Source organism: Aulonocara sp. 'chitande type north' Nkhata Bay, linkage group LG18 (assembly GCF_057382095.1).
Source record: "Aulonocara sp. 'chitande type north' Nkhata Bay isolate Kocher_YH1m ecotype deep benthic linkage group LG18, A_spYH_male_GT1.1, whole genome shotgun sequence".
NCBI classification, from domain to species: Eukaryota; Metazoa; Chordata; class Actinopteri; order Cichliformes; family Cichlidae; genus Aulonocara; species Aulonocara sp. 'chitande type north' Nkhata Bay.
Genome location: NC_141361.1, coordinates 33,990,493 through 34,004,839, shown reverse-complemented (window position 1 = coordinate 34,004,839; position 14,347 = coordinate 33,990,493). Strand labels below are relative to the sequence as shown.

Genomic DNA, 14,347 nt, shown 5'->3' with positions numbered 1-14,347 from the left:
AAACATTATGCACTCTGTTCCACAATTTTATGGACATTTTATAACAACATCTTGTCACTCATCATCCAGGTGACTTCATCAGTCTCAGCTGACTGCAGGTTTCCCCAACATTATAAACATTACATTTGCATAATGACTGAAACTAGCACCACGGAAGGAACAATGAGCTGGGAGGTCAGTTCCTTCATTATTAATATTCAAATTGTTGTGACAATTGACCAACAACCACTGATCAGTTGATCACTGATCAATGACCATTGATCAATGGCCATGAGTACCATTCACAGGGAGGTGGTGATCAGTGATCACCCTTAGTGATCCCTTGTGTGTGTCAGGAGTATTGGAACAGTTGAAACACATTTTCTATAAACACAGTGTCCCTTTGACTTTTAAACCCCAAGGATCGGGTCCCCCGACACAAACAGAGTAACATAGTGTTCGCTGTTAAGTGCAGGAGGATTGGCAGGATTTATACATCGGGGGAAACCAAAGAACCTCTGGCAAAGCAGATGGCACAACACAGACGAGCCACCTCATCAGGCCAAGACTCTGCAGTCATAACGACTATTGGCCATTGATCAATGGTCATGGCAATTTACAGATTAATGTTCAAGGAACTGACCTGACATTCCATTGTGCACTCAGTGGCGCTAGTTTCACTCATTATGCAAATGTACTGTTTGGCTGGGGAAACCTGCTTAGACAGAAGAATTCACTTGAATGAGTGAAGTGATGTTTCTACCACTAAAAACGCCACATCCACATGAACAGCATCAAGTTTTTGGATGATTGCACATGCATCAAGACATTGTATAACAACAATGAAATAAAGGACAATGGGACAGCATTAGTGAACTATAACTCATTTGTACTGCATTTTTCTCTGGTTCTCCTGTCTTCACTGGAAGCCAGATCTCCAGTTTAATAGCCACTGCCATATGGGGAACTGAATATTCAATCTGGCTGATCTTGCACTTTGGTTCTTGTTGATTCTGGGAAAGTCAATCACAATTTTCACAGATGCAAAGTTCAAAACCACAGACTGATTTTCTGTAGTTCAATAGCTGGAATTCATATCATGCATGGACACATAAATAGTTTTCAAGTTTGGCAATAAAAGGTTCTACTCATTGCAGCAGATAAGTGCAAGCAGGGACACCAGTCATTTCTCAAGGTGCTCCGTCTTAAAAAATGTCCCTGTTATGTCTCTTCGTCTGCCTCAATCTCCTGAAATTTGTCCTATACACCACACAGGCTGTTTACTCCAGAGATCAGCTGATCACCCTGATGCTGGTTGACAGACCCACAGATGTACCAAATGAAATCTGGAGGAAAACACAGCGAGGATGCAGACGTGGAGGACAGAAGAGGAGAAGGAAGGAGACAGTGAGACAGCAGAGGCTCGAAGAGAGAAGGAGGTACAAACCATGTCTGCTGTCTATTATAATGGGGAACGTTCGGTCGCTAGTAAACAAGATGGACGCGCTAACAGCGCTAGCACGGAGTCAGAGGGAATACCGGGAGTGTAGCTTGATGCGTTTCACTGAATCACAGATGCGCCAGGATGTTCCCGACGACAACGCATCCGCGGAAGTCTTCCAAAGTGTTCGGGGCTGCTGGGACGGCGCTGTGAGCAGTAAGTAGAGGAGGAAGGAGCGGGGCTTGCCATTCTCGTTAACAACCGCTGGTGTAACCCTGCCCGCATAACAATCTAAGAACTGGTTTGTTGCCCGGACTTGAACTGTGCGCTGTTAGACTCAGGCCATATTATTTGCCCATTACTCATGTAATCTTGGTGGCTGTTTACGTTCCTCCCTCTGCCAACCTGTGAGAACATCAATGGGCTCACTGAGTGTATCACTGACCACATAAACTTCTGCACAGGCTTCATTGTCCCAGCTAATTTTTACCCAAATAACAAGCTGTGGATGACTAAGGACATCAAAGCCCTCCTCAATGACAAAAAGAGGGCTTTCAGAGGGGGCAAAAAGAGAAGGTGAGAAGGGTCCAGGTGTTACTGAAGGACACGATCAGAGAGGCTAAGGACAATTACAGGAGAAAGCTGGAGTGGAAACTATCACTTTCATTCACGACCAGGTTCAGAAGCAAAGGAGGAGGCTCCACTCAGGTAGGTCTGCGGGACCAGATGGAGTGAGTCCGCTTGTCCTCAAGGCCTGTGCTCCCCAGCTTTGTGGAGTCTTTCATAAACTGTTCTGGTTGAGTCTGAGTCTGCAGAGAGTCCCGGTGCTGTGGAAGACATCATGCCTCGTCCCTGTATCAAAGACGCCACGTCCCAGTGGCCCCCAGGATTACAGGCCTGTGGCACTGACCTCCCACATCATGAAGACCCTGGAAAGACTCGTCCTGGAGCAGCTCCGACCCACAGTCAGACCACATCAGGATCCCCTTCAGTTTGCTTACCGACCCCACCTCGGAGCTGAGGACACCATCATCTACCTGCTCAAGTGTGTCTACGCCCATCTCGTCCAGTTGGTGAGATGTGAACTTGTGAGGTTCATGGTTTTTTTTACTTTTCCAGTGCATTCCTCACCATCAGGCCGACCCTCCTGGGTGATAAGCTAACAGCGATGCAGGTGGATGCTTCTCTGGTGTCCTGGATTGTTGATTATCTGACAGGACGACCAATATATGTGTGTCTTCCCAAATGTGTGTCTGACAAGGTGATCAGCAACACAAGGGACTGTCCTCTCCCCCTTCCTCTTCACCCTCTACACCACAGACTTCAGCCACAGCACAGAGACCTCCATCTTCAGAAGTTTTCTGATGACTCTGCGGTGGTTGGATGCATCATCAGGGGTAATGAGTCAGGCTGTGGTTGACTCCTTTGACATGTGGTCTGAGCAGAATCATTTGCAGCTCAACGTGGCAAAGACCAAGGAAGACCAGGAAACTCTTGACCCCTGTTTCAATCTAAGGAGTCAACGTGGACATTGTGAAGGGCTATAAATACCTTGGAGTATGCATAGACAATAAACTGGACTGGACGTTCAGCGAGAGACTGAGATTACCAAAAAGCACCACTGAACGACACAGGAAGTCATTCCTGCCTGTGGCCATCTCCCTGTACAACTCCTCCATCTAACACACTGTAAACACTGCAATAGTTACACCCTTTTGCACATGCTCTGCAGTAAAATAGCATATGACAAAGTTCACAGGTTAGAGTCAAATGTCAATCATATATATTCTGCCTCTGTAATATTCTTGTCAATATTCTTGATATTTATTTATAATTGAGTGATTTGTATATATTAGTGCTATTTCCTAAATTTGTAAAATCTGTAACATTTTGTATTGTTTAAATAGTTTAGTCTGTTACTGTTACTGTCCTGGAGCAACTGTAACCCAATAATTTCCATAGGGATTAAAAAAGTATTCTGACTCTGATTCTGATTTATCAGTACATATCCATGTTTTTATATCTAAGTGTAAAGACAAAGCTGACACTTGTGAGACAGCGATGTGAGCATCACAGCAGATGCCTTTGTGTCAAAGTAACTGAGGATAAAACACAGAAAAACATCAAGGAGATTTTCCTAGCCTGGCTTTTTATAGCACCTAGCCGCTTTAAAATATTCTGCAGTAGTTAAAAAACTGAAAACTGAAGAAGACCATGAATCAATATATGAACATTGCCTGATGCTACTGAAGTGAAGCAGAGCAAAGTAACAGAGGTTTATTAGAGACACGGCTAAGTGTTTTGCAGTTTTGCATCATCTGTAAAACTTTACATTTCTTGAACAGGTATTGAACAGCAGAAATGAGGCTTTCTTGTCAGAGGTTATCTTTGAAAAAAAAAAGAGCAGCAGCCAACAGCACTGCACACAACAGATAGACTGGTGCGTAATAAGCACCAAAGCATACTAAGCAAGCGAATAATGCAGAAAATACACTGGGAGAGAGTTCTGCAGGAAGTAAAAGCAAAGGTAAGAGAGAATGCATGACAGTGCTTATCAAATTTGAAGCGTAGCGTTGATCTTCTTTTGCTGCTGGTTTAGTCAATTTTGGTCGGAGAGTGAAGAAACCTGCAGCTTCAGAATCTGTGAGATGTCAGCTTTCACCATCCAGAATGTCCGTGTACGTGCCGTCGGGTGAACGGGGAGCTCCACGCTTTAATTTTACATGTTTTTGCAGAACTGTTTACCTCATTTCCTGTTTTAACTCTTTGGTGGTTGTTGAAATAGTTTCGTGAGATTTAACCTGAGATCCTGGCATTTCTGGCAAAATACATTTATTAGTTCTGTCAGCGTTAATCTCGTTAAAATGATGTTAATGCCATAACTGCATTAACGCAGCAAATCTCCGTTAGAGAGTTAGCGCGGATCACCCCGTGCATCGGGCTGCATGGTACTAATGTATAACTAGCTAACCGTGCTAATGCGTTGACGCCGTGCAGCCCCTTGGACAGGGCGATCCGTGCTAACTCGCTAACAGAGATTTGCCGCGTTAATGCAGTTATGGCGTTAACGTCATTTTAACGAGATTAACACTGACAGCACTAACATTTATATTTAAAAATCGATTCGAAATTGAATGAATCGACATCGCATTATTCAAACTACATTTTTTAAACCCACACCTATCTTATAGAACTTGAAATGTGTTCATGTTTAGTGATGGACAGCGAAGAAGGATCCAAATGTGGACTAAGGAAGGCAGGCGAAAGTTAGCAAAAGGCGAGGTGACGCAAAAATTGTCCACAGGCAAAAAACAAATCCAGGAAATACAGATACAGCCACTTAAAACAGCTGCCTTATACCTGACAGGGCCATGCAACCACGAGTAGTAACGCCCCTATGCGGCATTTAGGAAAACCGTTGGTAATGTCTTGTGTATCCATCAGAGGGCGAGGAGCTGTGTAGTGGCGCATTCATTTACAAGCTTGCTAAACAATATATTTATACCTTGTAAATTTGTTAAGCTAGTCTATAATTATGAGAGAAGCATAACGTTGAACCTTTCTATAAAACACTGATATAGGTAAATGCTTGCAGCAAATAAAATACAAGTTGTGCACACTGAGCAAGCCAGACAAAAGGTAATAATTCTATGATTATTGTGACCTGTGTTTGTGAACATGAAAGCATAAAACAAATATTTCATTGCACTGCTAATGCTCTTATATAAAATGCAAAATGTGCTCCGAATGCACAACAATATATATGTGTGTGAGTATTTCTGCCAGAAATATGTGATGCTTTGTTCTAAATATTTTGGGTGATTAACAAGGTCAGGAAAACGCTACAACAACCACGAAACTCTGGCACCGTGCTTAAAACTGGCAATTCCTGCCATGTATGCTTTCCAAATAAACGTAAAAGCAGAAAGTCCTGCTTGCTGTTTGCCATTAATCTTAGTATATCACCTTTGCGACTGATTTTAGTGCTCTGGTTCAAAAATTTTGCGCTGTGAAAGGAACACTCCAAATCCAACAACTGGTACATCTCCCACAAATAAGTGTCCAACCTGCAGTATTTATTTATTTAGATATAGGCGCAAAAACTCCACGTGCTACAGGTAGGAGAGAATTAACTGTTATTAGTCTTTAACCTGGGCGTAATGAGCGACTAACAAAGCGCGCTCCCAGCCCCCACAGAATACAAGTTTTTTCAACTAGGCAATCGGCAGATTATTATCAACTGATATCGATTTTATTAATTTTCTACATCGTTTCTTGGGATTGTGGAATCAAAGCTTCATCATCATCATATGACTCCTCAACCTGAATGCAGGGAACAAGCCAAGCAAAATTTATGGGAACCCATACGGAAAAGAAATAGTAAAAACTTATATGTGATTACTCATGAAAGTGGCCACTTTCGCATTACTTTCATATATTGTTTTAGTAAGTATCCAAAACATACAAGTTTCATTATATAATTCTTCAAGGGATCTTATATCTGTTTTCACACTTGTATGCTTTTCATACAAGTTTCACACAAGACAGATACAAACTTTATAAGATTTATATATATCGTTTCCATATGGGAAACTGCGGGAACAGGCATGACAATAAATAAATAAACACTTTAGACGCTTTAACTCAATTTGTTAAATATATTACGTAGATGTCTTCACAGTAGTTTAACTAAAAATGTACAGATTTCATAATTTTTCAAATGTTACAAAGCCACAAACTACTATAATGATAATTCAAACAGAAGTCTGTACAACAACCCTGCAAACAATAGGCTAAATGAACAAAACAAACCCACAATAACAAACAAAAGCTTGGGTCAAAAACCCTTATAACCTGACAAAGTGTGTGAATTAAGCCAATATTTTCTGTCAAATCTTATCAGCAGCTTCATTTTCACCACTTTGAACAACCCCCATTAAAAAGAGTGGAATAAGCAGACTCTCTTTCTCGTGTGTGTGTCATGTTCTTCTTTGTGTTTTATCAGGCATGGATGGAATGAACATTTACATGATTTACATAATGCTTTTCTGGTCTTTCTTACCATGTAATGCTAGACAGGTCACATTTAAACATACATTAATCCAGTGTTTTAGATCAGCGGTCCCAAACCTTTTTTACAGACCAGATTAATTTCAGACAATATTTTCACAGAGCGGCCTTTAAGGTGTCGCTTATAAATACAACAAAATAAAATGATACCACCGAGACAAAAACTGTGGTATTTTGTAAATATAATAATAAACGCAAATTCACTGTGTAATTGTGTTACTTTATTAGCAGTGTCCTTCTGAAATGCGCCAACTACATCCTCCTCTCTGCTCCTTAATGCTCTCTGGTCACTACACTAACGCGTAAATATTTCTTTCAAAATAAGACACACAACTACAACACGATACCAAACGACTCACGGACTGGTGGTTGGGGACGGCTGCTTTAGTCTATACAATTTAAACCCTTCCTTACATCCATGAGCAAATTTGAAATCACCAACAAACCTAACATGAATGTCTTTGAACTGTGATAGGAAACTCTCTAATATTGTGTAGTCCACCCCTGTGTCTGCCTACACAGCTTAGGGAGTACTTGGAGAGGACCCACCCAGACACATGGAAAACCTGAAAACTCCACACAGAAAGGACCCAGCTGGGGTTCAAACCAGGAACCTTCTTGCTGGGAGATGACCTTACCCTAGGTCTGCCCTAGAAGATCTCACCCTAATGTGAACAACACCTACAGTACATTTATTAATACTCTCTTCTCTGATGTGTGTGTGTATGCATGCCCACACTCACCCCATCCGCCTTCTCTTGGGTGTTGGCCAGCATCTCCTGCAGGGCTCGTACAGACAGCGACTGCTCCAGCACAAAAGTGCAGATTGACAGATCTGGAGGTACATTCTGAAACAACAAGAAAACAGCTATAAATTTACATCTAAATTAAAATCTCCTGTCCATTGTTGTGTAGGCCACCTTTATACCACCAAAAGAGCCACGGTTTATCCTGTGTGGCACAGGAGACTTTATTAAATCTATGATGACTACAGCTCTGACTTTGTGCACACACAATTCTTAGTAAACACGTGAATCCTATAAAATATAGCATGAATGGAGCTATGAAAGCTATGAGGTATAGAGTAGTTTTCAAACTGTAATGCTATTGTGGAAGCTGTGACGCTCATTTAATTAATTAGGCAACTTCTCCAAAAGCATTTTGGTTTGTGATCTGATGATCAGGGTTTGATGAACATGACACATAAATACATGCTACAGCCAACACGTTCTGGATTTTTTTCTTCAGTGAAATCATTTTTCCCCACTCATTTGATGGTGATCTGGCTATTCTTGTGAAATAAAGGATTATTACTTATGTCAATACTGTACCTTGGAGTTTGAAATGGACTCGAGGAAGCAGAGTCTGTTCCCAAAGCCTTCAGCAGCAAGACAAAGTTTTTGTTGCTCCTTGTGGATTGTAGCTGAGCATTGTAAGACCACTTCATCATCCTAAACATAGAAAGAAAAACAGTGGGTCAAGACAGAGAGCTTAAAACAAAGGCAGCAGGGAGCAGGGCTGTGCTGTGCATCGTTGGGGTCATTAATCAAAAAAAGTAAAACACATTATTCATTACCTTTCTTAAAAGTATTGTAGTATGCTACTTTATTACTTGCCAGAGAAATTTATTTGTTACACTAAACGATAAAATGACCTGAAACGCACTGCCACATAGTTACATTTAACAATATAAACTATAGGCTACAGTTTCCCACACACCAACAGAAAATTCCTGTCCTAATAAGGGCAAACATATGATCTTTCTTTTAGTGTTTACCTATTAACACAAAGCAACAACAATAAGCAAATATGGAAACCAGCCCAAAGAGAATTTAAAGCAACTGCCACAGTGATTTTACTGTAGAAACATGTACAGTAGAAATGGAGACAACCCTGCAACCCTGACTGCTCATCAGCTTATCTACTGAAGTTCAGGGTCTGGTCTGCCTGTTTAAGCATGCTGTCTGTGTAGGTGTTTGTTCAACCAAAATTGCATTCCCAGTATAATTTCTGTTCTGGATGCAATTTGCATCAATCCACCATTTTTCTTCTCTAACACGCTAAAATCACTGATTTAATGGAGCTGTAGAGGTCAGGCACAGCGTGTTTTAGGCGGCGGCCAAGGGTGGAGACTCTGGCAGACCAATCCCAATCCCTGGCCACCAAGGCTGATGACTGGGACATGGAATGTCCCCTTGCTGATGGGGAACCTGAGCTAGAATGTGAAGTTGAGAGGTACCGGCTAGATAAAATCGGGTTAAGCTAAATGCACAGCTTGGGCTCTGGAAGCAGTCTCCTCGAGAGGGGCTGGACTCTGTCCCAGTCAGGAGTTGCCCTTGATGAGAGGCGGCAGGCTGGAGTGGGTATCTTGGTATCCCCTTGGCCTGCTGCCTGTACGTTGGCATTTTCCCAGTGGGCTAGAGTCCACTGGAGTCCCTGAGCAGGGGGTTCAAGGGTGCTTCACCTGGAGACTCTGTTATCCTACTGGGAGACTTCAATGCTCTGTGGGACAGTGAGACCGCACTCAAAACGTGCGGCTATCCTAAATGGGCGTTCTTAAAGTCAGCAAAGAGGCACAGAAAAGAAGATCAGACACCAGCGAGGGAGGACAGACGCAACAACATTGTCATCCCCTATGTAGCCGGCGTATCAGAGAAACTCAGGAGAGTTTTCTCCAAGCATGACATCCCAGTGTATTTCAGACCCAGCAACACGCTCAGACAGAAACTGGTTCACCCGAAAGACAAAACGCCAAAACACAAACTTAACAATGTGGTGTATGCTGTACAGTGCAGCGAGGAATGCTCAGACCTCTACATTGGAGAGACCAAACAGCCACTTCACAAGCGCATGGCACAACACAGAAGAGCCACCTCCACAGGAAAAGACTCAGCAGTCCATCTGCATCTTAAGGATAAAGGACACTCTTTCGAGGACGCCAATGTTCACATTTTGGACAGAGAGGACAGATGGTTTGAAAGAGGAGTGAAAGAAGCCATCTATGTCCACTGTGAGCGACCATCTTTGAACAGAGGCGGGGTTTACGACACCAACTCTCTGCCATCTATAATTCAGTTTTGAGATCCTTCCCAGACGCCTTAACGCCCACTCACATCCTGGGCCATCTGACCTCAGGAATTCGCATGATAAGGTGGGGCCAGGTTTCACAATGAACACACCCGAAACTCTGGCTGATTGGGACCCACACCCAGTTTCCCACCTTGGCTCAGGCGACTAGAGGATCATCAGGGGGTCCTTTTGTCCCTCTGTGGGGGGTCACTCCCACTAGGTTTATATCTGGGACTCTCCACCATTTGACCTTAGAACTGAAGAAGCTTCTCGGATGAGAGGTGAAACGTCTTCAAGTAACTTAAAGAAGTCCAGACGCTTTTCTTTGCAAGCTCCTTTGACAAATGGTGGACACTGGAGGTGAAGGGAGTCATCAGGCTGAAGGAGTCATATCTGCTTCGGTCTACCCAAATTGCTGTTATAAGTACATCTCTGCAAAACATTGTATCCTTATTAACATTAAAGAAAACTAAAAAGAAATATAGATCAACTTAAAACAAAGAATAATTTTATTAACATTGTTTTTTAGTGGAGTCAGATGTCATGTCAGTGAACTGGTTCTCCTCTGCATAGCTGAAACCAGTTGGAGCTTGTGCATTGAAAGGATCTTTCACCCAGTCATACTGGGAACTGTTTTCAGGGAAGTATGCGATCAGTTTTGAAATGTGCTGCTTAATACATGGAATCACTGAGGTGGCATCATAGCCAGTATCAACAAATTAAAGCAGATTCTCGAATAAATCAGTATTTCCTTCATCAAGATTGCTGTCCCACATTGCAAGCTTTTAGGTGAAAGAGCTGATCTTGCCTGTGACCTGAGGGAGGTGTTTATCTTTCCCTTGAAGCCGTAGATTTAGTTCGTTTAGCTTTCCAAATATGCCACTAAGATAGCCCAGTTTCACCAGAAAGTTCTCATCACTAAATTTTTCAGCCACTTCAGACTTGTGCTCCTGCTCCAAAAATATTCTCATCTGCTCTCTGAGCTCAAAAACTCGGGACAAGGCTTTTCCTCATGACGGCCACCTCGCTTCACTGTAAAACAGCACAGCTTGATGTTCAGCTCCCATCTCGTCACATGTGGACAAAACAAAAGAGATGACTGTTAACTTCAGGAGAGCACAGAGAGATCACTGTCCATTTCACATCAATGGAGCCTCTGTGAAGGTCGTCAAGAGCACCAAATTCCTTGGTGTTCACCTGGCAGAGAACCTCTCCTGGTCCCTCAACACCAGCTCCATAACTAAGAAAGCCTAACGGCGTCTCTATTTCCTGTGGAAGCTGAGGAAAGCCCATCTTCCGTCATTCATTCTCACCATCTTCTATGGAAGGACTATCGAGAGCATCCTGAGCAGCTGCATCACTGTCTGGTATGGCAACTGCACCATATCAGATTGCAATACTCTGCAACTTATAATGAGAACAGCTGAGGAGATCATTGGAGCCTCTCTTCCCTCCATCACAGACACTTATCACACCTGCTGCCTCTGCAAAGCCTTAATGGAGGACCCCACGCACCCCTCACACACACTCTTCACCCTGCTGCCTTCTGGCAAGAGGTACCGGTGTATTCGTGCCCTCACTACCAGACTGTGAAACAGATTCTTCCCCCAAGCTGTCAGACTCCTGAACACTGACACACACACAAATACCTTCATACCAAGCACTTATCTGCACAATCACATACACACACACGCACACCTTCATACACCAAGTTACTTTTTGCACAACGCTCAGTCTTTTGCACAGTTATTTTGCGCGGTTGTGTCTTATTGTTCTGTTCTGTCTTTTTGGGGTTTTTTGCACATTGCATGTGTAGTCCTGTGTTGATTGTCTGTTACATGTCATAGGTAGCACCATGGTCTCGTTTTACTGTGTACTGTACCATTGCACATGGTTGGAATGACAATAAAGGCACTTGATTTGACTTGACTTGAGACAGCAGAGAATACTCTTGTTTTTAGTGGTCTGGTCTTTATAAAATTGACTACACCTACAATATCAGTCATAACCTTACTTAGAAAAAATAGGAAAGGCGCCTTGATGCCAGTGCTTCTCTGTGTATAACACAGTGTGTCCATTCAGCATTAGGCGAAACCTTCTTGATGAGCGCCCGAAGCCCTTTTCTCATCCCTGCCATGGTCTGTGCACCATCACTACAAATACCAATGCAGTTCTCCCACTTTAGCCCGTTCTCAGTCAGGAAGCAGGCCAGCATTTTGAATAGCTTTGCAGATGTGTCTCTGTCTCTGACATGTTTACAAAAAAGTAGATCCTCACACAGGAACTTTGTCATGTCACAACGTACATAAGCAATAAACAAACAGTCTTTGTTGCTTCATCAAACTGTAAGGCAAAATGTTTGTCTTTGAGTTTATCTACCAGCTGTTTTTTAAGGTCGTTACCAATGTCATTTATGCGTCTGGTGACAGTGTCACTGGACAGAGAGATAGTTTTATTTTTGCAGCACTCGTGTCATCCAGCATGCCAGAAACCATGTCTAATGCTGCAGGCAGACTCCTCTGCTATGGTGTGAGGGTTTTTGCACTGAGCTATTTGGTATGCCACCTTGTTTGATGCTAACCTTGCTCGCTGGTTTACTGAAGGAGCTTTCACAAAGATGATTGTCGGCAATATTCAGAACATTTTCGCTGAAAAAACTCAAGTGGTTTATCAGTGTGACTGGGATGTAATGTCTGTAAGTGGCACCTTAATTTATTTGGCTTCAGTTAAACAACTCCTTGGTAGCAGGGCCTCTGTGGTGGATGAGGTTCCTAAAAGCTTTGGGTGTTGTAGGGTTGTCCTGGTTGACCCGCCTCTACAATGGTTCATAGAGATCACCAGCAGTACATCGGGATTGGCAAACCAGGGTGGTGGTTCCCATCTTTAAGAAGGGGGACTGGAGAGTGTGCTCTAACTATAAGGGGCTCACACCTCTCAGCTTCCCTGGGAAAGTCTATGCCAGGGTGCTGGGGGGGGAAAAAAGAGTCCATCTTGTTAGTTGAACCTCAGATGCAGGAAGAACAATGCAGGTGTTGTCCCAGTCGCAGAACACTGGACCAGCTCTAAACCCTCATGAGAATATTTCAGGAATCACTGGGAGTTTGCCCAAGCAGTCTAGATGTTTTGTGGACTTGGAGCAGGTATCAGACACTGTCCCTCTGAGTATTTTGTCAGTAGTGCTTCAAGTGTATGGGGTGTCTGACCAGTTGCTACAGAAGTCATTCCCAGTGGGTATTGGACATAAGGGCTGCCCTCTGTCACAGATTCTGTTCATTATTTTTATGGACAGGATTTCTAGGTGTGATCAAGTGGCGGAGAGCTTAAATGTTGGTGGTCTCAGAATCTCATCTCCACTTTTTGCAGATGATGTGGTTCTGTTGGCTTCGTCAGGTGGTGGTCTCCAGCTAACACTGGAATGGTTCGCAGCCAAGTGTGAAGCGGAGTCATGGTCCTCAGCTGGAAAATTTTGGAGGTCAGGGATGAGTTGTTGCCCCAAGAGAAGGAGTTTAAGTATCTCGGGGTCTTGCTCATGAGTGAAGGGGGAGGGAAGCGTGAGATTGACAGACGGACTGGGGCTGCAGCTGCAGTGATGTGGATGCTGTGCTGGTCCATCATGGTGAAAAGAGAGCTGAGCTCTGATGTACCAGTCCACCTATATCCCTACGCTCACCTATAGTCATGAGCACTGGATAGTGAGCAAAAGAACAAGATCGTGAGTACAAGTGGTGGAAATTACCTTGCTCCAAAGGCTTGCTAGCCTCTCCTTTAGACTTAAGGTGAGAAGCTCAGCCATCCACTTAGCCACATTGAATGGAGCCAGCTGAGGTGGTTCGTGCATCTGACAAGGAAGGTTGGGCCAGTGGCATGTCCCACTGGAAGGAGGGCGATATCGCTTGCGTTCTCGCTCGCTCACTCTCTCGTCACTGTCACTTCTAAAACTTTCTTCTCTTTCTAAATAACCAAATGTCACGTGTTCACATATTATTGGTTGCCATGGTATATTTTTCTACCAACAGGAAAGAGGTGTCAGTGTTTTTGTTTGCACTAAAGACGCCAATAGTATTCAGAAAAAAGCATTGCATATATATATATATATATATATATATATATATATATATATAAAACACCCAGCACGCCCCTGCGGGCGGTTTATCCTTCAAGCTCGGGTCCTCTACCAGAGGCCTGGGAGCTTGAGGGTCCTGCGCAGTATCTTAGCTGTTCCCAGGACTGCGCTCTTCTGGACAGAGATCTCCGATGTTGTTCCCGGGATCTGCTGGAGCCACTCGCCTAGCTTGGGAGTCACCGCACCTAGTGCTCCGATTACCACGGGGACCACCGTTACCTTCACCCTCCACATCCTCTCGAGCTCTTCTCTTCTCTTCTCTTGGTATTTCTCCAGCTTCTCGTGTTCCTTCTTCCTGATATTGCTGTCATTCGGAACCGCTACATCGATCACTACGGCCGTCTTCTTCTGTTTGTCTACCACCACTATGTCCGGTTGGTTAGCCACCACCATTTTGTCCGTCTGTATCTGGAAGTCCCACAGGATCTTAGCTCGGTCATTCTCCACCACCCTTGGGGGCATCTCCCATTTTGACCTCGGGACTTCCAGGTTATACTCGGCACAGATGTTCCTGTACACTAAGCCGGCCACTTGGTTATGGCGTTCCATGTATGCCTTGCCTGCTAGCATCTTGCACCCTGCTGTTATGTGCTGGATTGTCTCTGGGGCATCTTTACACAGCCTGCACCTGGGGTCTTGCCTGGTGTGATAGACCCCAGCCTCTA

The 14,347-nt window shown here is 43.7% G+C and overlaps 1 protein-coding gene across 6 annotated transcripts in view; it reads right to left on the bottom strand.

The window, feature by feature from the left end:
• LOC147309048 (ryanodine receptor 2-like) overlaps positions 1-14,347 on the bottom strand; it is a 319,734-nt gene that overhangs the window by 241,338 nt on the left and 64,049 nt on the right. For all 6 annotated transcript variants that reach the window (XM_086273380.1, XM_086273384.1, XM_086273382.1 and 3 more), the window contains exons 2-3: positions 7,822-7,941; positions 7,234-7,338 (exon numbers count right to left, since the gene is read on the bottom strand). In XM_086273380.1, coding sequence (XP_086129506.1) covers positions 7,234-7,338; positions 7,822-7,941 — 225 coding nt within the window. The remainder of the gene's footprint in view (positions 1-7,233; positions 7,339-7,821; positions 7,942-14,347) is intronic.